At 45.1% G+C, this 18735-nt stretch overlaps 5 protein-coding genes and 1 long non-coding RNA gene across 8 annotated transcripts; 2 read left to right on the top strand and 4 right to left on the bottom strand.

Annotated features, from left to right (window-relative positions):
* Nucleotides 1–234: 234 nt before the first annotated feature.
* LOC6547755 (sodium channel protein Nach) lies at nucleotides 235–2149 on the bottom strand. Its single transcript, XM_001974842.3, has 5 exons — nucleotides 1659–2149; nucleotides 858–1594; nucleotides 664–781; nucleotides 489–598; nucleotides 235–434 (listed from the first exon to the last, which is right to left on the bottom strand). The coding sequence occupies exons 1-5, from the start codon at nucleotides 2048–2050 to the stop codon at nucleotides 295–297; spliced, it is 1497 nt and encodes a 498-aa protein (XP_001974878.1). The 5' UTR covers nucleotides 2051–2149; the 3' UTR covers nucleotides 235–294.
* A 535-nt stretch (nucleotides 2150–2684) lies between these two features.
* On the bottom strand, nucleotides 2685–8510 carry LOC6547756 (sialin). Its single transcript, XM_001974843.3, has 7 exons — nucleotides 8387–8510; nucleotides 4779–4843; nucleotides 4346–4500; nucleotides 3669–4211; nucleotides 3323–3602; nucleotides 3018–3259; nucleotides 2685–2944 (listed from the first exon to the last, which is right to left on the bottom strand). Exons 2-7 carry the CDS (start codon nucleotides 4795–4797, stop codon nucleotides 2786–2788), a joined length of 1398 nt encoding a protein of 465 aa, XP_001974879.1. The 5' UTR covers nucleotides 4798–4843; nucleotides 8387–8510; the 3' UTR covers nucleotides 2685–2785.
* On the top strand, nucleotides 7504–8455 carry LOC113564286. The gene is made up of 3 exons (XR_003407876.1): nucleotides 7504–7959; nucleotides 8022–8342; nucleotides 8413–8455. It is a non-coding gene; the product is annotated as an uncharacterized LOC113564286 (long non-coding RNA).
* A 945-nt stretch (nucleotides 8511–9455) lies between the features above and the next one.
* On the bottom strand, nucleotides 9456–12344 carry LOC6547757 (arginyl-tRNA--protein transferase 1). 2 transcript variants are annotated; one of them, XM_015156336.2, is made up of 8 exons: nucleotides 12126–12344; nucleotides 11603–12037; nucleotides 11025–11197; nucleotides 10676–10828; nucleotides 10208–10389; nucleotides 9988–10151; nucleotides 9779–9930; nucleotides 9456–9719 (listed from the first exon to the last, which is right to left on the bottom strand). In XM_015156336.2, exons 1-8 carry the CDS (start codon nucleotides 12208–12210, stop codon nucleotides 9621–9623), a joined length of 1443 nt encoding a protein of 480 aa, XP_015011822.1. In that variant the 5' UTR covers nucleotides 12211–12344; the 3' UTR covers nucleotides 9456–9620. The 2 variants fall into 2 exon arrangements, with proteins under 2 accessions (XP_015011822.1, XP_001974880.2); XM_001974844.3 differs by lacking the exon at nucleotides 10676–10828 and adding an exon at nucleotides 10482–10631.
* Nucleotides 12345–13427: 1083 nt separating this feature from the next.
* On the top strand, nucleotides 13428–17577 carry LOC6547758 (hormone-sensitive lipase). 2 transcript variants are annotated; one of them, XM_001974845.3, is made up of 4 exons: nucleotides 13428–13570; nucleotides 14001–16373; nucleotides 16435–16560; nucleotides 16621–17577. In XM_001974845.3, exons 2-4 carry the CDS (start codon nucleotides 14007–14009, stop codon nucleotides 16771–16773), a joined length of 2646 nt encoding a protein of 881 aa, XP_001974881.1. In that variant the 5' UTR covers nucleotides 13428–13570; nucleotides 14001–14006; the 3' UTR covers nucleotides 16774–17577. The 2 variants fall into 2 exon arrangements, 1 of the variants encoding a protein (XP_001974881.1); XR_003407878.1 differs by lacking the exons at nucleotides 14001–16373; nucleotides 16435–16560; nucleotides 16621–17577 and adding an exon at nucleotides 13776–13994.
* On the bottom strand, nucleotides 17569–18704 carry LOC6547759 (proliferating cell nuclear antigen). Its single transcript, XM_001974846.3, has 2 exons — nucleotides 18434–18704; nucleotides 17569–18369 (listed from the first exon to the last, which is right to left on the bottom strand). The coding sequence occupies exons 1-2, from the start codon at nucleotides 18539–18541 to the stop codon at nucleotides 17695–17697; spliced, it is 783 nt and encodes a 260-aa protein (XP_001974882.1). The 5' UTR covers nucleotides 18542–18704; the 3' UTR covers nucleotides 17569–17694.
* Between the last annotated feature and the right edge of the window lie 31 nt (nucleotides 18705–18735).

Raw genomic sequence — 18735 nt, 5'->3', positions numbered from 1 at the left:
GCAAGTAAACATATTATTTCAATATGCAAAATTAACTATGATTCTCTTAATTATTTCATAAAAACGTTGAAATATCAGTGACATATAACTATGAATCACTACCATCTCTAGTAACCACATATCGTAAAAAATACCAAAAGTATAGACTAAATCAGTTGGGAAGAAATACCAACAGAGACATATCCACTCGTTGTCGATGCGATAGCCGTGTTATCGACTTGGCGCTTTATCAATATTTTCGATTTTTATTGAAAGACTTTAATTTACTGGCATAAATATTATTTTGTATTAAATTTATTGCCATGCCTTCCTGGGTTGCTGAGCCTTCTGCAGTTGGTAGTTGATATATAAGCGATACGTGCAGTAGTAAAAGAACTCAACCACAGAAATCATACTTAGTCCCAGACAGAGGTTAAAGATGCCACCCAAGTCCGCTGAAATTACTGAAAATTAAAATACCAGACCTATAAAACGGTACCAGCACTTACATAAAAGTCCTACCCAAGACATAACGGTTACTTTCCGAATAACTGGAACCACTTGCTTGGCCAAGTAGACCCGGAGAACGAAACTATCGTTGTTTCGCAGTTCCGTAGAACTGTGTAAGCAATAAAGAATGAAAACTAGTCGCTAACCAAGTCAAGTAACCCATATTTTACTCACTAGAAGCGGCTCACGGAGTACCGATGCTGGTTGAGATCTGTTTTATAGGACAGCGTGGAGTAGGTGACATCATAGCAATTGGGCAGGCACTGATCACAGCGCACACTTTTGAAGTTATCTACATACAGGAAAGGTAAGTGAATTTATATAATGAAGGCCTCTTTATAAAGAACTCGCAGATAAGATGTACCCACCATAGTTGGCGGAATAGCAGAAGGTGTCGTTTAGATTGCACTCCTTGAACTTGTTGCCCACGATGGGCAGCAAATATGGATGACAGCCGCACTTCTGGACGATGGCCGCCGTCTGGCAGGCGAGGAGGCAAGCGGCCTGGCGATAATTGCTCAGCTGCAGGTCGCCCGAGATGAGGCAGTCCCTCTTACGTTCCGAAAGCTCCAGCACCTCCACCGAGGAGCTCTGCACCGTGGGCGATACCTCCACAAAGCTCTCAGATTGAGCGGTAATGGTCACCGAGGCAGCCGCCTCAGTCACGTAGTCCATGGGGTGGTGGACCAGGACAATCAGGCCGGTGTTTAGGTTCCGCTCGCTGCCCTCCGCACCCACGAAGGTCAGACCGCCGTCCATGCCAAATATGTTGGCCGAGAAGGGCACGAAGCTGGCGTTCCTGGGATTATAGTTAAAGGAGCAACAGGGACCCAGGTACGCGGTGGTTGGAATGAACGATAGGTACTCGTGGCTCTGGTTGCACTGGAACTCCGTGTGGCCCCAGAAGCAGCGCTTCACGTAATCAAAGCATCCCGGACTGACGGCCATGGCCGCCTCCCAGGTGGTCACGTTGTTCAGCCGAAGCACGGCATCGGTGGCCCGATAGCTATCGTGTCCCGGCGGCTCAAAGCTCTGATCCGTGAAGGCGTTAAGGAAATCAAAGCCGGCGATCACATCTGCTATGTCGTACTCCTTGGGAATTTTCCTATAAGGGAAGCAAAAAGGTAAATAGATATCCTAGAATCACTTTATCTTTAGAATCACCCTACAGCGTCTTAACATAGCGATCCACCCGCTCCGAGTTGACCACTTTTGGGCTGCATATGGTAACGCCCGGGAAGGCCACGTCCGTAATGGAAAGATCGTTGGAAATGGTGTTTAGGATGGGGTAAGAGTAGAACTTCAGCCACAGCAGCAGGGTGAGGTAGATGCTCAGTAGAAGCAGCTGCAGCAGTACCGAGGACCAGATGAACCGGGACAAGCCGTAGGTGCGATTCCGCCGCATTAGCCACATGCCGCTAACCTTGGTCCGCTCCGTGTACTCCCAGAATGTGGCCAGTACGGCCGTCCTGAGCGAACTCGGCTCCTTCCTACGCTTCCTGCTCTCACCGCCTTTGGAGGTCCTTTTGCCTGGAGACGGCCACTTTCCCGACTCTATCATTTTGCACCGTCTGCAGCCGGTACTCAAGTTCCTGGCTTTTATAGGCCACGGTAGTGTTCCTAATGTGTGCTAATTATAGGTTGAGTGACCAACTTGTGAAGGAAATGTGTCTCTTGTAACCATTAGCGGTAAGTTTACTTGTACATAATTAGCTCTAATTTCACACAAATGTGTGGATATTTTGTTAAAGATTTAAAGGTTTTTTTTGTTTCGGAATGGGATAGCATATTAATAGGCATTTCGCACAATTTCCATGACTCAATATCTTAATTTTGATTTTAAGGTGAATTTTCACACCTTATAAATTGCGAATTGACTTCGTCGCTAACCTACTAACAACTTGTTGGACATGACGTTAACACGCAATTAAAAGCGGCAATTTGTTAGTTAAAAGTGTCCTCAAATTTGATTAGCATTTGACTAATCACTGGTGGCAATTCCGTTTCTTGAAGCCACAGTTCCTAATCGACTGCACTCTGCAAAAAGCCCCAACCAGTTCGAAAGAGTATAATCTCCGACCAGGCTAAGGTCGTTGTGCCAATCTAAGAGGAACTGGTTTCGACCTCACCTGACTCGTGAGTCAGAATTCACGTGCGCTAAGTGCAACCATAATTGTTAATAATAAATACACGGCTATGGTTTTAATAGGACTCTCTCTCCATAAAGAAGTACAAATCGTCGTTATGGCATAATACTTAAAGTACATAATCACAGGTGATTGCCAGGGCACACAAACTACAACTTTGTGTTGACAATATCCTCTCGCGACTCGGTGGTCTGAACCTCGTTCCACTTCTGGATCTTGCCCGATCCAAAGACCCAGAAAAACAGGGCGGGCAATATGTAGGCAGCGGCTCCAATGTTGAACACCCAGAACCACTGATCGATTGTGTTCTGTGGAGAATGGGAAATATGGAAATATGGGAATGATATGGATATTGGGAGTTTCTAGAGCATCCACACAAACCTCGTTCTTTGTAAAGGCGGCCACAATCAGGGGCGAGAAGATGCCGGGCGTGGTGCCAACACAGTTGATGATGCCGTACAGCGTGCCCGCATAGTTGGGCGCCAGATCCTGGGAATTGGCCAAATTGGAGGCGGTGGCTGCTCCATTGAAGCCCAGCGAAATGGTCATAATGGCAACGCACACATAGGGATCGCGACCGAAGTAGGCAAGGATAATCAGCATAACGCCGGGCATAATGTGAGCTATTCAAAATTTAAATAGAACACTATAGTATACTAATAAGATGCATAATATATATAACTTACAGGGCAAGCAGAAGGCCTTGCGCATGCGGGTTACCGACCAACAACCACGTCGACGAATCCAATCCGCCACAGCGCCAAAACCGAAGGCACAGAGCAAACGTGCCACATGTGGCAGGCTGGATAGGAAGCCGGCGGAGGACAGATTGAAGCCCAGCACCTCGCTCAAGAACTTGGGCGTGGCGGTGATCAGGAAGAACAGACCCCACATACTGCCGTAGTGGAGCATCACGAGCGACCAGAAGGGCAGCGACAGGACGAGCTCCTTGTATGGTGGCCACTTCTACAAAGTTTGCATCAAATATAAAAGTAAGTACTTGTAAGACGTTGCATTTTACGGGGAACTTACCTTCTTGTTGCTCAGAGTGTCGCCCAAACTGCTCTCGATATATTCGCGCTCCTTGAGACTGATCGTACTGTGCTGGGCAGGAGTGTCCGCCACCAGGTAGAACCATATAGCGACCACAAACAGCACGAATATGCCCACAATGTAGAAAGCCCAGTCCCAGCCCAGATTCTCGATGATCACTCCGCTGATTGGCCATGTGATGACAGTGCCAAAGGTACCGCCCATCAGCGAGGCCACAAACTTGCCCTTCTCATCCGGAGGCGACCACTTGGACACCAGGCTGTGGCAACACGGATACACAACACCGTTAAGGAAGCCGATCAGGAAGCGCAAGACAAACACCGCATATTTGTCCCAGGCAGCTGCCGCCGGAGTCAAAGCCGTCAGGATGCCGGCCACCAGGCAACTGTAGCCTGCCACATTTCTGGCTCCCAGCATCTCGGCCAGAGTGCCGGCAGGCAGTGAGGTGAGCATATAGCCATAGAAATAGGCACCCAGCAGCAAAGCCTGATCCGATTGCGTCCAGTTATAGCGCGGTCCATACTGGGAGATGTGGGATAGTAAGATTAATGATGGAATATGTCCAAAGTAAATGGAATAGATAGGATGGACAGAGGCAAGTCCCTCTAGCTTGACTTTAGTATTGAATATAAAGTTATGAGCAGTGGTTTACTCACATCGGGCAGAGCCTCCACCTCCGTTCCATTCTCGTGGACGCTCGTGTCCTCCACCATGGCGATGATGTTGATCGAGAGATTCACCCGCATCATATAGCTGAGGAGGCAGGCCATGAAGAGCATGATCGCCAGGTTAATCCGCTTGGGGACATAGACTGCAAACGACAGCAAATATTGATTATTGACAGATCGTTATTTAATTTTTGATATCCGAACAGGCCCCTCGGCAGCATCATTAGATCAATTAGCGGATCGGAAAGATCTCCATTCCCGTTTTTGGGCTGGGTCGTAGCTCTCTAATGGGCTGCGCATGGGCAAATTTCAATATTTGCGCTGGATATCATATCATTTCGGGGATCTCGGTGCGAAATGGAAGATCACGTGAGGCGTTTTTGACGGCGTGTGGCAATGATATATGTATTTGGGTACTTACAGCACGGCATGAAGGCCATTTCGGCGGCTTTTGTTATGGCTCCGTTGCCTTGCGTCGGTTGTCAGCTGAAAAATGAAAACAACAGGAAGCTGTTAGCCAGATCTTCGGATCTTATGCAGATCACTTTACGTACGAGTACGTGTGCTTCCCCAGGCATTCGCCAAAATGTTTGTGAATTTATTGAATGAGGCTTCAAATGCCGAGTCACTAGGGGCTATTTTCGGAAACACCTGATCTGAAGGGGCAATCAATTTCAATAAATTTACATTTATGTTTTGGATACCTATTATTGTATTTTTTTAAATTAATTGCCGCTATTAGGTTAACGATGCCGTTTAAAAAGCAATATATCTTAATAAAACTAAATGCATAGAAAGCACTTATTGATGGATCGATAGAATAGATTTTTCGCTGGAGTTCTGAAATATTGCTCTTTGACTGACAAATTTATCTGCCCTAAAACAGATAACTTAATTGGCTGCTCGGGTACTACTGCCATCTAACTGACAATAAAATTACAATTTAATATTCTTTTAAACACCCCGTTCCGTTCATTAAATGCAAACCGCTGATAACTGCAGCAATCTGTTTATAATGTTATATAGTAATAAAGTGAAGGTGATAGCCGTGATTAGTTTTTGGCATGGAGATGTCACAATGCGGCCAGCAAAAACCCAACTGGCAAACGTGCACGTGTAACGGTCTACATGGAATTAGCCGTGAAGTTTTTGCGGGTTTCGTATCGTTCGAGAGTGCTTTTGGCATTATCTGCGTGCAATGCACTTGTCAAATTCTATAAGCACGTCCCAATCCGGCACTCGAACACTCGAAAAGCGGCACGTGAGGGCTCCGCTTAGTCAAATCGAGTGCGATCGAAATAACAAAATGCATAACTAAATCAAATAACTAAATCAAATTCAACTCATTTCGACGAAGTGTCGAATGGCATTGGCAACGTCAGAGTTTTGCGGTAGTGAGGAAGCAGCATGATAATTGGCCGCTGGCATGCCATACCCATTTTCCAATCTAGCCATTCTAACGATCCCTGGGATATGATCTTGCGATAATACTTGTCTGGTAGATGCCATCGCAACGAAGTTGGATCATTTAAACAGCTGTCCTCGCTGCATTTCGCACAAAAGATGTGTTTGCTCGACTGTCATACAAGTTTTCGACATAAAGGCACAGTGGCGTTTAATTACAAATTATATTGGGATCGAACACTTCTAGCATGGACTCCCGTACTAAACACGTACTTAAGTCATGGAATCCGATTAAAGCTCTTAGTGTGAAGGGGCTCATAAATATACCTACTTTATAGGCAATCTGTGATAAGCAATCACAACCCAAGCATTGAATTACCTGAATGGAGCCAAGGGGAATGGCACTATTCCGCGCTCAAACAGCAGTAAAAATAGCCTGCTTCTATGCACAGAACTCCATATATGGACTGGTTTTTTGGTATTGCATCCTGCGACTAGACCACAAACTGGATTATGGCAAAAAGAAGCAAAACTAAAGGCAATCTAACCCTTTGGGGCGCCTGGAAGCGCAATGCATGTGGGTTTAACTACGTGAGTTGGCTGTGAACACCCGTAGATGGTTCTCAGAAACTAATTTGGCAACTGGGAAATAAATGGAAATAACTGCTTTGCAATACGTGAATTGAAATCTTTTAATTATACCTTTGCGCAGAGATCAAAGAACGCAACTAATGACCTTCGGCATTAATTTGGCCTTATTGCTGAGTAACTGAACGCCTAATTGCGGGGACTCATGTTACAGCGATCTGGACTCCCGATAAAGTGCTGAAAGCCCAAACAAATCATTAGGCCAAGAGTTTGTGGTTTTGTTTCTCTGTGTTTTCCCAGCCATGGTACGGGTTATATGGGGCATTAAGTTAGCGCCAGCTTCTCCTTCTAATCTGCAGCGTTACGCTCTTAACAACATCCTCGCAATTGAGTTTATAAAATCAGCTCGACAATTTATGGCCCATAAAGAGGTGTTGTATAGTTGGGCGACTATGGCGCATGGACATGGTCGTGATAAGTTGACTATCAACTAGTGAACGACGATCATTAGTCGGGTTAATCGTCAATTAGCCGCAATCGCAGTGGACGGCGTTAACTGCAAACTGTGTGTTTACCACGTTTAATGATTTGATTTACGATCGGAAAGCGCTCGTTTCGAAGGATCCCATAAGAGCCGTATAGATCGACATCTCGATGCAGGTTAGCCATGAATCCGAATATGAAGCAACAGAGTCGGGTATTCACAACACGCATTTCATTTACATAAGACTCGCTGGCTACCCAATTGACACGATTTAAGGTTGGTCTCTCTTCGCCCTTTTCTTGGCATCCTCCAGTCCCCCATCCCATCAAAAATGGTATCGTACGGAGCGGAGTTCGATTCTGGTGTGTGTGTTTTTTTTTTGTTTTGTTTTTTGGCTTAGAACTCTGCAGGTTATTTCAGCGGCAATCAAGCGTAACTGGCTAACAAATCAAGACCGGTAATGAACCCACTTCGGTTGTCAGTTATTGTAGTAGAACATTGTTTTTGCGCAAATTGGGTTCTCATAGCCTCAGTCGGGCGAACTGAATTGCCATTTTGCACCAATTCCCATTGAAATCATATAATTTGTGTTTTTCTTTTGTTTTATTTTTGCATTTTTGCACGTTATAATTAAATTTCGAAAAATTACGTGGCGCATGTAAGTAGTAATGATTGTTAATGCCTGTCCGAATTGAATAATGCCAAATCGATGCGACAATTGCGAATATTGCACGCACATGCTAATAAAAATCACGAGTGTGAAATACTGCTATTCACATTTTCCCCAAGCACAACTATGTAAGTCCATCAAGCAAACGCTTCGAATATCATTGCATAAAAGCCCATCTACGTCTGAATCTTTTGCCTAGCCCCAAAACCTGTACCACAACCAAATGGCTACTAGACCTGTCCAGCATGGGTTCAAAGTCTCTAATCCTGAGCCAAGTGCAACCACTTGGAATGTTAGTCCAGTGACTTGTTGCCAAGGCGTGGAACGAGCATCACACACGGATAAGTTGATATCAAATTGAAATTATTTGGAATGCTGGACGCGGTTCAATGAATCAAAATAACGAAACCTGTTATTATTTGGGATGCAAATTTTGGGGTAACTGAAAATAAAACGGTCAGTGCCTAATTAAGCTGGAATTCCAATTCCGATTCGAATTCGATTTCTCTATTTTTAAGCCATCCACTCGAAATGTTCCTCCATTCGTATATGTACGTACGTACAAATAGGGGGCCTGGCTCACAAGATCTCTTCGCAATCGATTCGTTATGGAAAATTTGCAATAGACCGTAGAGCGACCACACAACCCACTCGCGATCACAAAACACCCAAAGTCATCTCCGCTTATCTCCGCTCGTACTTCTTCGTGACACCAATTTTGCATGGAATTTTACCACGGACTCAGAAAAATATCGAATTAATATGGAAAGCATCCGCTCCGAATGCTGCTGCAACATCTTGACTTTCTTGTCGGGAGGAAGGAGGCGCGTATGAAATGCGTAAGTAGCAGCTAGGCTGCACCGAGTCGCCGCACTGAACTCACTTTATGTGGCTGCCACTTGTGTCTAGGAGCTGACCGACCGAAACGGACTGCTGAGAACGTCGCGCGGCGAATGAAGCTAAATCGGCAGTTGGCGATGGCATATATACTTGGGCGACGATTTAAGCAAAACTTCCACCTGCCGCAGTCGCAGTCTCGTTTTCAGCGGCGGCAGCAGCGGTTAAAACGGTTCAAAATTGTTTAAATTTGCTGCCGACGGTTGAAGCTCAACGTCGACTGGCTCGGCTCTTAACGCTTTCTGATAGCGTGCCAAAAAATCGCATGCGATTTGCGCAACAAAAGTGCCGCGAAATTTGTTAACAAAAAATCTCACAAAATTGTGCTAAAATGTAAGCCAATAAACACGGTGACTAATAATTCAAAAATATGACCACATTATATTCACATTACTAATTTTTTGGGTACATCCCAACTAGCCAACGATATATTGGTTTATTCGGCAGCTATATGTCGCCCATATTCATAAATTTGGAAAAAATATCACCATAAAACACGTGCTGTAAAAACTCACTTGACCGTCCACTTGTTTTATATTTTGTTTAATTAGCGCACTTGGCGAATGTCAGTGAAAAGCCACAGCAGAACAGATACTATTGACATAAGTTTATTTATAATTAAGTGTTCGTCTTCAGACGTAAATAACTTCGCACATTCCTCACCTTGGATAACACTCTTTCCAGCGTAGACAGTTGGTAATCCGAACCCTTTTGAACACATCCGAGTTGTTCCACGGCTGTAAACGACTTAATTTCACGGCAACAATTGGCTTCCTGGCCAACTATCTCACCCTGTGGAGTGCCTTATAAAGTACTTTATCTCCAACGTTTATCCGACTTGTACCAACACAGAATGTATGATGTACATGTTGCCAACCCATAAAACTTAATTGATGCATTTAGCTGCTTGTTTCTGATAAGAAGCGATTATGAGGGAAACTGTCAGCTTTGCAGAATGTGTATGAGTGACGAGCATGTTTTGATTTACATTCCAGCAGCGATGGCTGAATGGTGGAGGAAGACCACCTCAAACCAGAGGAAGACCATTGAACGGCGGCATTATTAAAACTTTTTATATTTTCAACATCTTGCGTAAATCAAGCACAGTTACTCTAGTACATCTTTGCTATTGCGAACGGCATATAATTCCAATCAAAATAATGGCAACTTTACTTGACTACTATTTTAAAAACAAATTAAATTCTGTGGTCGCATATCGTTTACGACATATTCACGTATAGCATGCGCCAGGCACACGCTTTTCCCACGAGCTTGCTGTACTCAATAATGGTATCGACATCGCAGTCTGCACCGCCCAGCTGTAAATAAAATGTAAATTAGTATTTTGAACCCCTTATGCTATTGTTGGTAAACATGCCCGCATGTAATGCTTGTACTCAGTGCAGGTTTGGGCATCCAAGAGCAGCATAACATCGTCTAAATGCTCCGCCAAGAACTCATTCGCATCTCTAGCTGCTGGATCTTCGTTTAAGCGTTGATATTTATGTTCGTCTAGCTTAGCACGAATAACTGAATGCATGTGATTGTGATTAGTACAGAATACTATCGATGAAATCGCAAACTTACCATCGGTAAGCGGTAACCATTTATAAGTCTCCGGGCACAGCAAATAAGAGGCGGACAACTTGCCCTTGTAGCGCATTTTGGGGCAGGAGTGTATGTAGAAGCCCATATAGTAATACTTTAGACCGTGCACATTCTCGGCGAGTGACTGCACCAAGTCAATTTCCCTAAAAGAATTTCTTCTGTATACTTGTATCGTTCATTGCTTGGAATCTTGCTGTACCTGAGTGAACCATATGTGCCAAGCGATAAAAAGCTGTAGTCCGGATCGTAGAAAAAGTACACCGAACTTACGCAACCGGGCAGGATGTCAATCACGCCCACGGCAATCAGCTTGTCGTCTAGCCAGTACTGTTGATGAAACGAACCGTAGCCCATTTCAGGACCATCGCTGGGTTTTTCATTCTACAAGCAAATACGTCATGACGATATCAGGTAAGATCCGAAACGTTTAAGTTTGTATGCAAAAAAAGAAAAACATTAGAATTAAGGAAAACCTTCATGGGGGTCAACTGCAGATGTTCCTTGTAGGCGGCCTGATCCTTTGGGGGATCGTTGTGTATCGATATCTGATACTTCTTATAGAGCGCAAAGCTTTGGGGCAGGGTCCGCCTGAATTCGTCATCGTGAACGTGCACCAGGCGCAGCTGCGAATATATTTTTGGTAAGGTGAATACTCGTCTTTAATTACCTTAAGAGGTGATTTAACCAAGAACCGCTGCATACTAGCTAGGGTGAGGCGTGCGGGATTATCATTGTGAATGGTTATTTGGTATTTGCGATACAACGCGATCACTGCATCGGCACAAGTACGCTCTGTGTCTGAGGAAGCGACCAAAACGATCTGCAAGAACACAAACAGCACAAAGACAGATGTGTCTACATGTAGCGGGAGACTCATACTCGGGGGACGGACACAGGAAACACATAGGCACAATATACAATATACACCCTTAAGAACATACATAGGTTCACGCTATCTAGCTTAGCTTTGCAAACGGTCTAACTAAATATTGTATGGACTTTTATCCGCAACGCACCTTTAGCTGATGCTTGTTGGTCTCGCTGTCCAAGTACAAGAAGTCCCGAAGACTCTTTTCCTGGGAAACGGATTTCGTCGAGATTGAGGCCGAGTCTCCCAGCTTGGCTCGCCGACGATCCAATCGCATCTGCTTAGCCTTCTTGCACGGCTTGTTTGAGATCGGTGCTGCGGCTGGTGAACAAAAGAGTGAATGTTAATATATATTAACAAAATAGGCTTACACGACCATAGTTTGACAGAACAATCCTAAAAATAGGTATTTTCTATAAAATATTCCAAAGTTACACGAGTTGTAGACTATTGATACTATTGCGCAGTATGCTAAAAGACTTTAAAAAGTGTCTTAATCAATTCAAGCATTCAACCTATAATAAACCAAAATTCAGTTTGAACCAAAAATAATGAGCTTAAATTTTTCCAGATCATTAACCATATGGACAATGCCAGCTCGTAATTAAGATATTTTTAACAAATTAAGATAGTTTTAACCAAAAGCCGCGGAACGGATGGATGCTAATCAAACAAATTCCTTGAGCAGTGCTATACGAAGAAGCACACTTAGAGGAGCATACGCACATTTGTTGGACCCCAGCGTGGGAGCTCCCACCGCTGGAGCAGTTGCCTGTTTTGTGTGCTTCTTTTGAGCCGTTGCGAGTGAAGCAACATGATCGACATTGATAACAGTGGGACTCTTATCGGGCAGCGGGGGCTGCGGTTCACCGGCCGTGACTTCGGGTGCCCCTATGGCGTCATCGGCATCGGCTTCCCCGTCTCCGTCGCCGGTTTCCAGTTTGGACTCCCGCTTGCCGTCGCGCAGAAATCGATTCATGCGGCGCAGAATGCGCTTGTTCGACTTGGAGAGCTTGAACTCCAGGCCGTCGCATTTGATTGTGTAGCAGGGGCAGCAGGTCTCCTGGTTACTCAGCTTGTAGCAGTAGTTGCCGCACCGCCGCCAGCCACGATCGATGAGGTCCTGGTAGTCCTGACAGTCCAGCCGATAGGCGTGCATACCTGTCAAACGTGGTCATACATGAGGAATGCTCGATAATTGAATGGGTACATTGCACTTGACTTTTGAACTGGTTTTGCATGTTCTTACCGTGCGACAGGCTGCAGTTCGCTCCCGCGCAGTAGCCGCACTTGCTCCTTTGGCTGCCATAGTACTGCACAATGCTGACGCTCATTCTAATGCTCTTGCGACGCCTTTCAGAGTGCAAACATAGTGCATTTAATTACGACTAATAAAATAAACCTTAAAGCCGCTCTGTTGCGAAATTATATATGCACGCAGTGGGACCAGGGCACGGCGGCAAAAAAAATACCTGCAGAATAATTGGTAATAGGCTGAGTCCACTGCAACCAGCAATTAAAGTCATAATCCTGAGGCATTATCCTGTATATTCAAGTTATACGGAAAAGCATCAAATACTAAACAGATAATTAAACAAGATAGAATGCAATAGTCAAGTTCCACGACTATCAGATACCTGTTACTCAGCTAGTGGAAGTGCAAACGAGAAATTTCAACATTTTCTGGAATATCGGTAATATTGATATAAAAAATATTGATATAAATTACAAAAAAATTAAAAAAAAAAAAATTTATAAATTTGAATGCAGATTTTTAGAGAATTGCGCCAGAAACATTTAGAGGTATGCCACTTCAAAATCCGATAAAGATAAGTTGAGTTATGGAGTACAGAACTTCAGATTTGGGACATTTTTTAATTTCTTTGAATTTCTACAACATCTTCTTTCATAACATCAAAAAAATTACAAAAAAATTAAAAAAAAATAAATTTATAAATTTGAATGCAGACTTTTAGAGAATTGCGCCAGAAACATTTAGAGGTATCCCACTTCAAAATCCGAGTTAGATAAGTTGAGTTATGGGGCTTAGAACTTCAGCATTAGGGCATATTTTAATATCTTTGAATTTCTCAACATCATAACATCAAAAAAATTACAAAAAATGAAAAAAAAAATTAATTTCTAAATTTGAATGCAGACTTTTAGAGAATTGCGCCAGAAACATTTAGAGGTATGCCACTTCAAAATCCGATTAAAATAGGTTGAGTTACAGAGTTAAGAACTTCAGCCGTAGGACATTTCTAATTTTCTTGAATTTCTACAACATCATAACATCAAAAAAATTAAAAAAAAATTTAAAATGAATAAAAGAATTAAGAATAAAGAATACTTTTTAACGAACTTTAACTTTTAACCCTTAACTATTCGAGTAGCGGGTGTACAAAATCGTATGTTTACATTTTATTCTTCTAAGAGTTTATAGATTATGGAGATTTTTTGGATTCATAACATATAAAATGGATACAACTTTTTTAAATTGAAAATTTGCAAAACTAAGCTTTAGCTAAACAACATATGGGAGTGCCCCTATTGTATCGTACAATTTTTGAACACGGTCACACTGGCCAAATCGGTTAAATCGGTGCGTAGTCTTATAATAATAGTAATGTTTGGAGCCGCAATAGGTGGACCAATTAAGAATGTATTGAGCTAAAAGCGTCGAGCTAAGAATCTGTAAGTAAATTTGTCAATAAAAGTTAGAGTGCAGAAACACGTCGCTTTGACAGTAAAATCGCCAGACAAATCAGATTAGTGCGTAGTTGTTAAGTGAAAGTTTTCAATGACTTTTCTTTGGCTTACATTGTAATTACACTGCAAGAAAATCCAAATTCTTGAAGTTGGACAAAATTTTAAAATTAAAAGTGGAATTTACTTATAGGTCAATAGCATGCCGTACATGTATAAAGTATAAAGTTTACGAGCACCAAAAAACTGGTTTAAGACTGAAAGCGACCTTCATACTCTCAAAGTTAGTCACTCTAACTCTAATCCGGAACAGCACTGCATTGGACATAGTTATCACCTGTCGTTGCAGTTGTGCAATTGTGCGATTGCTTGTGATGTGTTTGCCATAGATGCATAACCAAATTGGTTTCCTCTGCAGCCCACAATGATTGACGCGGCTTCCGCCGAACGGGGAAGCCCCCAGTTTATTGCCCTCTTTAATGACAATCTGAAACTGGGCCACGAGGACGACAACCCACAGGCAGTCAATGGAAAGGACACCTACAACCACGTACCCGCCGACCTGGAGACGGCATATGGCACCTTGTTCGCCGCCTGCCAGGATCACGCCGCCTTCTTTGCCAGGGACCACACCGAGTTCGGTCAGCGCCTGCATGCCGCCCACATTGCCTGGCAGGACTTCATCGTCCTGGCCAACCGACTGGTTCAGCAGATTGCCGCCTTCGCCCACGAGTACGACTTCGACGAGCAGACGCCGGGCAATGGATATCGAAGCTTCATCTACGTGACCAACGCCTGCATCACACATGGCATTAGCATCTGCCAGCAGCTGACGGCCACCCGTTCCACCATGTTCTTCCGCAAGAAGTTCTACATGAAGGAGGTGGAGGCCTGTTCCCAGCTGTTGTCTTCGCTATGTACATGTCTGCAGTACCTGCTTATCCTACGCCAGTGGTCGGCTAGCACGGGTGATCTGTTCGCATGCGGAAACCACACTGCCGAGCAGCTCTTTGAGCTGGGCGACACCATCAACCAGTATTGCTTTTACGGACGCTGCCTAGGCTTCCAGTATGGCGATTCGATACGCGGAGTTCTCCGTTTCCTCGGCATCAGCATGGCCAGCTATTCGGAATCGTACTATTCGCAGGAGGGCGATGGCGCCATCGTAAAGACCACCCGCAGCCTTTGGACCAGCGGCAAGTATCTTATGAATCCGGAACTGCGCGCACGTCGTATCGTCAACATCTCGCAGAATGCTAAGATCGACTTTTGTAAATCCTTTTGGTTTCTGGCCGAATCCGAGATGATGCACAAGCTGCCCAGCATTGTGGGCAGCTCCATAAAGGTTAACCGGCTAATCGAATTGCCAGCTGAGCCGCTGAAGCTGCCGCGACGAAAGGGTTTCAAGGCATCGGAGAATCTGAGCAGTGACGTTAACCAAAACCAAGGCGATGGTGACTTTGTGGAGATACCCGTGCCCACGGCACATTTGGGACCCGGTCTGCCGGTCTCCGTTCGCTTGCTGAGCGCAAGGCGACGTTCGGGAATGCTGGGTGAAGGTCGCTACCGCGGCTGGCACAAGCCCATCCCGCCAAGTCCATCGATTCTGTTTCACTGCCATGGCGGAGGCTTTGTGGCCCAATCCTCCAAGTCCCACGAACTGTATTTACGCGACTGGGCCGTGGCACTGGACTGTCCAATTCTCTCGGTGGATTACAGCCTAGCTCCTGAGGCACCATTTCCGCGCGCACTGCAGGAAGTTTACTACGCCTACTGCTGGCTTCTGAACAATACCGAACTCCTTGGCACAACGGCTGAGCGAATTGTGTGCGCAGGAGACTCGGCTGGGGCAAATCTGTCCATTGGAGTGGCCCTCAAGTGCATTGAGCAGGGAGTTCGAGTGCCAGATGGTCTGTTTCTAGCCTACTGCCCAACTCTCGTTAGCTTCGTGCCCAGTCCTGCCCGCCTTCTCTGTCTGATGGATCCACTGCTGCCCTTCGGCTTCATGATGCGTTGCCTTCGTGCCTATGCCGCTCCCGCCCAGGAGACACTTCAGCAAAATGCCAAGCATGTCGAGGATGCCGCCCAGATTCGCAATGCCCCGAAGTCGAACGTGGGGAGCTTGAACTCCAGTCGCCGCACTTCGATGGCCAGAAGCCCGCTTACGCCGCTGGAAGCCAGCATTGAGCCAGATGACGAAAGCAGTGACACCTTTGCCAGCGCATCAGCCTCTTACCACAGCCAAACTGTGGAGCGTACCGATCTCCCCAACACCGAAGGCGACAACAGCTCGTGCGTCTCCTTTGAGGACGACTCACAGCCCATTGTTCACTACCCAGTCGAAATATCAGCCGACCCACCTAAGGACACCGCCTCTGCAGCCTATATAGACAATTTTCTGGACAAGTATCTCATTGACACGGCCACAATGGAGGTAACCGAAGAGACAGCACCCGAAGCAGGGCAAGCGCAGACAAATGGACATGCGAAGATCAGTTCAGATGATGAGATTCTGGTGGAGACAGGTCGCGATCTCGTTGCAATGGATACGCTGCAGGGTCGCCTGCAGGAAGCCGTCAACAACATAACCAACACCCTGACCCGCTGCACGCAATCTTATGAGATTCATGGCAGCAACGTGATGGGTCAACAGGATGTGCGCAACATGGACGCACTGATAGCACGGAGTCCCAGCGAGGAGTTTGCATTCGATGTGCCTAAAGATCCATTTTTGTCGCCGTACTGGGCCAGTGATGAGTGGCTTTCCCAACTGCCGGAGACCAAAATACTTGTAAGTTTATGGAGTTCAATGAAGTATTGCGATTCAGTAATTTCATTTCTTCTCCGCACAGACTCTTAACATGGATCCCTGTCTAGATGACTGCGTTATGTTTGCCAAGAAACTGAAACGGCTTGGTCGCCATGTAAACTTGGAAATACTTGAGGGCCTTCCGCACGGATTCCTTAATTTCACCATGGTAAGAAAGGAACTAACAATACGAGTTCTGGAAACCTAATAGCATTGTTTTTTCTTTCAGTTATCCAACGAAGCCATGGAGGGATCTAAGAAGTGCATCAAATCTCTACAGACGTTGCTTCAAACAGATTCGAAGCTCAAAAATATTGACAAAGGCAACTCGATGGACGACGAGGAGTCCTCCAGTCCCAGTGCGAGCTTAGCCGCTTCATAGGACGAATTTCCATCGGTCTATACGCCTATTGGACTGGAGAACTAAAACACGGACAATGAACAATAGTAACCGATGGCAGATTGATTGTAAGTGGCAATGGGGTTTCACCATCACTGTAAAATATTGTCACCTGCAATTATCCCCATTGGATTTCTCCTCTCACATAGGCGTGTAAATCGAATTTTGTTATGCGCAGGAACAATTTAAATTGTTCATTGTTATACGCACTTTTCTTGCTTTTTATAATATGTAATCTCAAAGGTTTTTTTATACACTTTTATATGACACAGCTTTCTATGTTTTATATACTCACAAACTAAGTATAGGATATTTAGCTCTTAAAAGCAAGCCAAGTATGCAAGTATTGGAAGCGTGTAAACACGCATTATTTATTACATATACTTACGATTAATGCTCTTGAATGCAGGCACACACTCGCTTCGAGCTCTTTGTTGCAAAACTCCCGACTATGTGCCTCATACGGATCGAGTACTTATATACAGTGAATAGACTAATCACCCATTACCCTCGACTTCAAACTCCCCAATAGTCTGTCCAGATTTTTTGCAGCTGTGAGGCTACCGAACTTCAATGTTGGAGATATGCCAAGGTTTTTTGTCTATTCCACGCCACGTCTCAATGTATATCTTTGGTACACGAGGTGTTTGATATACCTTACTCTTTATATATGTTTGCAATCTCTCTGCTTAAACGATTACGATACCCAGTGTTATACATATATGGAATGCGAATAAATGGTTATTATCCGTAAAACGATTTTTACAACTTAACCAGTTAACATTACACAATATAGCTTTTATTGATCAAAAATGCAGAGTTACTTAAAAGTTAGGAATGAATTGTACGTGGGAGGATGAATAGTGACGATGCGGGAACATAAACGTGAGAAACACAGCTTACTTATGTCTCGTTGTCCTCGATCTTGGGTGCCAGGTAGTAGCGGATGTGACCCAGATCCTTGATCGCGTACTCCACTACCAGCGGGACATCAGCGCACATCGACAGCTGCACCTGGGTGGACAATGGTGTCGCCTTAGTGAAGGCGTTCAGGTAACGACAGGCAAACGTCAGCGTCACCGGCTCCTGCATCTCGATGATCACCGCTTCCTCCTCCTTGTCGACGGAGCCTGTTTGGGCTAGCTTAATGTTGGCCGTGCCCACATCGCCGCTGGCCGAAAACTTGACGCCCTCCTTGGTGCAGCAGATCACAACGGATTCACTGAACTGCGCCAGATCGCGGCAGATGCGAGCGAACTCCATGGCGGGCATGCGGACCACGCACGAGAAGTCCGTCTCCGGGATGCCCAGGTGCTCCTGGTCGAGGTTCATTAGCTTCATCTCGTAGTCGGAGACCTTCTCCTGGTTAGCCGACTCGAACATGATGGTAACGGTGTCGGCGTTATCCTGCGCCTTCATCGTCACATTGTCCTCGTTGTTGGCGCACTTAAGAATCTTGGCCATGCTGCCCAGGTTCATGCCCATGGAGAGATTGCGGTCGCAGCGGAACTTGTCGAAGCCATCGGAACGCAGGGTCAGCGAGACAAGCGACACATGGGAGTTGTCCATGGCCTGCAGCTGCGGGATTAACAAGGTGTTAGGATATCCATATGGTTTAAGCCCTTCCTTTTCCAGTTTGTACCTGAATCCCGGAGTCGCTGCAATCAAAGGTCGCCTCATTGAGCAGATCCTTGATGGCATCTAAGATCTTCTTCAAGATGGTTGCTTGACCCAGGCGTGCCTCGAACATGTTGAATGAGCTTTATTGTTCAAATACTGATGATGGGCTTTAGAGTTTAACAGCAATAATGTTGCCGCGGCTGTGACTTTTGGATGAATGACGAACGTGGGCTCTTTTTTTACTTTCAGGCGGGCTAAATGAGCGGGATAGGGATGTGAAAAGCCACGGGTGATATCGATATCCAGCTATCGATAGTGCGAAAG

Source organism: Drosophila erecta, unplaced genomic scaffold, assembly GCF_003286155.1.
Source record: "Drosophila erecta strain 14021-0224.00,06,07 unplaced genomic scaffold, DereRS2 tig00000092-arrow-pilon, whole genome shotgun sequence".
In the NCBI taxonomy this organism is placed as follows: domain Eukaryota; kingdom Metazoa; phylum Arthropoda; class Insecta; order Diptera; family Drosophilidae; genus Drosophila; species Drosophila erecta.
The sequence above is the reverse complement of the archived record's forward strand: the minus strand, read 5'-3'. Positions and strand labels throughout refer to the sequence as shown.

Excerpts from the sequence above, each read along its gene's own strand:
- LOC6547755 (XM_001974842.3), bottom strand. The coding sequence starts at position 2,050 with ATGATAGAGTCGGGAAAGTGGCCGTCTCCAGGCAAAAGGACCTCCAAA. Across the intron at positions 782-857 it reads CTGCTATTCCGCCAACTATG|ATAACTTCAAAAGTGTGCGC; the intron begins GTGGGTACATCT and ends TCCTGTATGTAG. Across the intron at positions 599-663 it reads TACTCCGTGAGCCGCTTCTA|TTCTACGGAACTGCGAAACA; the intron begins GTGAGTAAAATA and ends TTGCTTACACAG.
- LOC6547756 (XM_001974843.3), bottom strand. Across the intron at positions 4,212-4,345 it reads AGGTGGAGGCTCTGCCCGAT|TATGGACCGCGCTATAACTG; the intron begins GTGAGTAAACCA and ends CACATCTCCCAG. Across the intron at positions 3,260-3,322 it reads CAAGGCCTTCTGCTTGCCCT|CTCACATTATGCCCGGCGTT; the intron begins GTAAGTTATATA and ends AATTTTGAATAG.
- LOC6547757 (XM_015156336.2), bottom strand. The coding sequence starts at position 12,210 with ATGAGCGTCAGCATTGTGCAGTACTATGGCAGCCAAAGGAGCAAGTGC. Across the intron at positions 10,829-11,024 it reads CCAACAAGCATCAGCTAAAG|ATCGTTTTGGTCGCTTCCTC; the intron begins GTGCGTTGCGGA and ends GTGTTCTTGCAG. Across the intron at positions 10,390-10,675 it reads TGGTTAAATCACCTCTTAAG|AATGAAAAACCCAGCGATGG; the intron begins GTAATTAAAGAC and ends ATTTGCTTGTAG.
- LOC6547758 (XM_001974845.3), top strand. The coding sequence starts at position 14,007 with ATGATTGACGCGGCTTCCGCCGAACGGGGAAGCCCCCAGTTTATTGCC. Across the intron at positions 16,374-16,434 it reads TGCCGGAGACCAAAATACTT|ACTCTTAACATGGATCCCTG; the intron begins GTAAGTTTATGG and ends TTCTCCGCACAG. Across the intron at positions 16,561-16,620 it reads GATTCCTTAATTTCACCATG|TTATCCAACGAAGCCATGGA; the intron begins GTAAGAAAGGAA and ends TTTTTCTTTCAG.
- LOC6547759 (XM_001974846.3), bottom strand. The coding sequence starts at position 18,541 with ATGTTCGAGGCACGCCTGGGTCAAGCAACCATCTTGAAGAAGATCTTA. Across the intron at positions 18,370-18,433 it reads GCAGCGACTCCGGGATTCAG|CTGCAGGCCATGGACAACTC; the intron begins GTACAAACTGGA and ends TTAATCCCGCAG.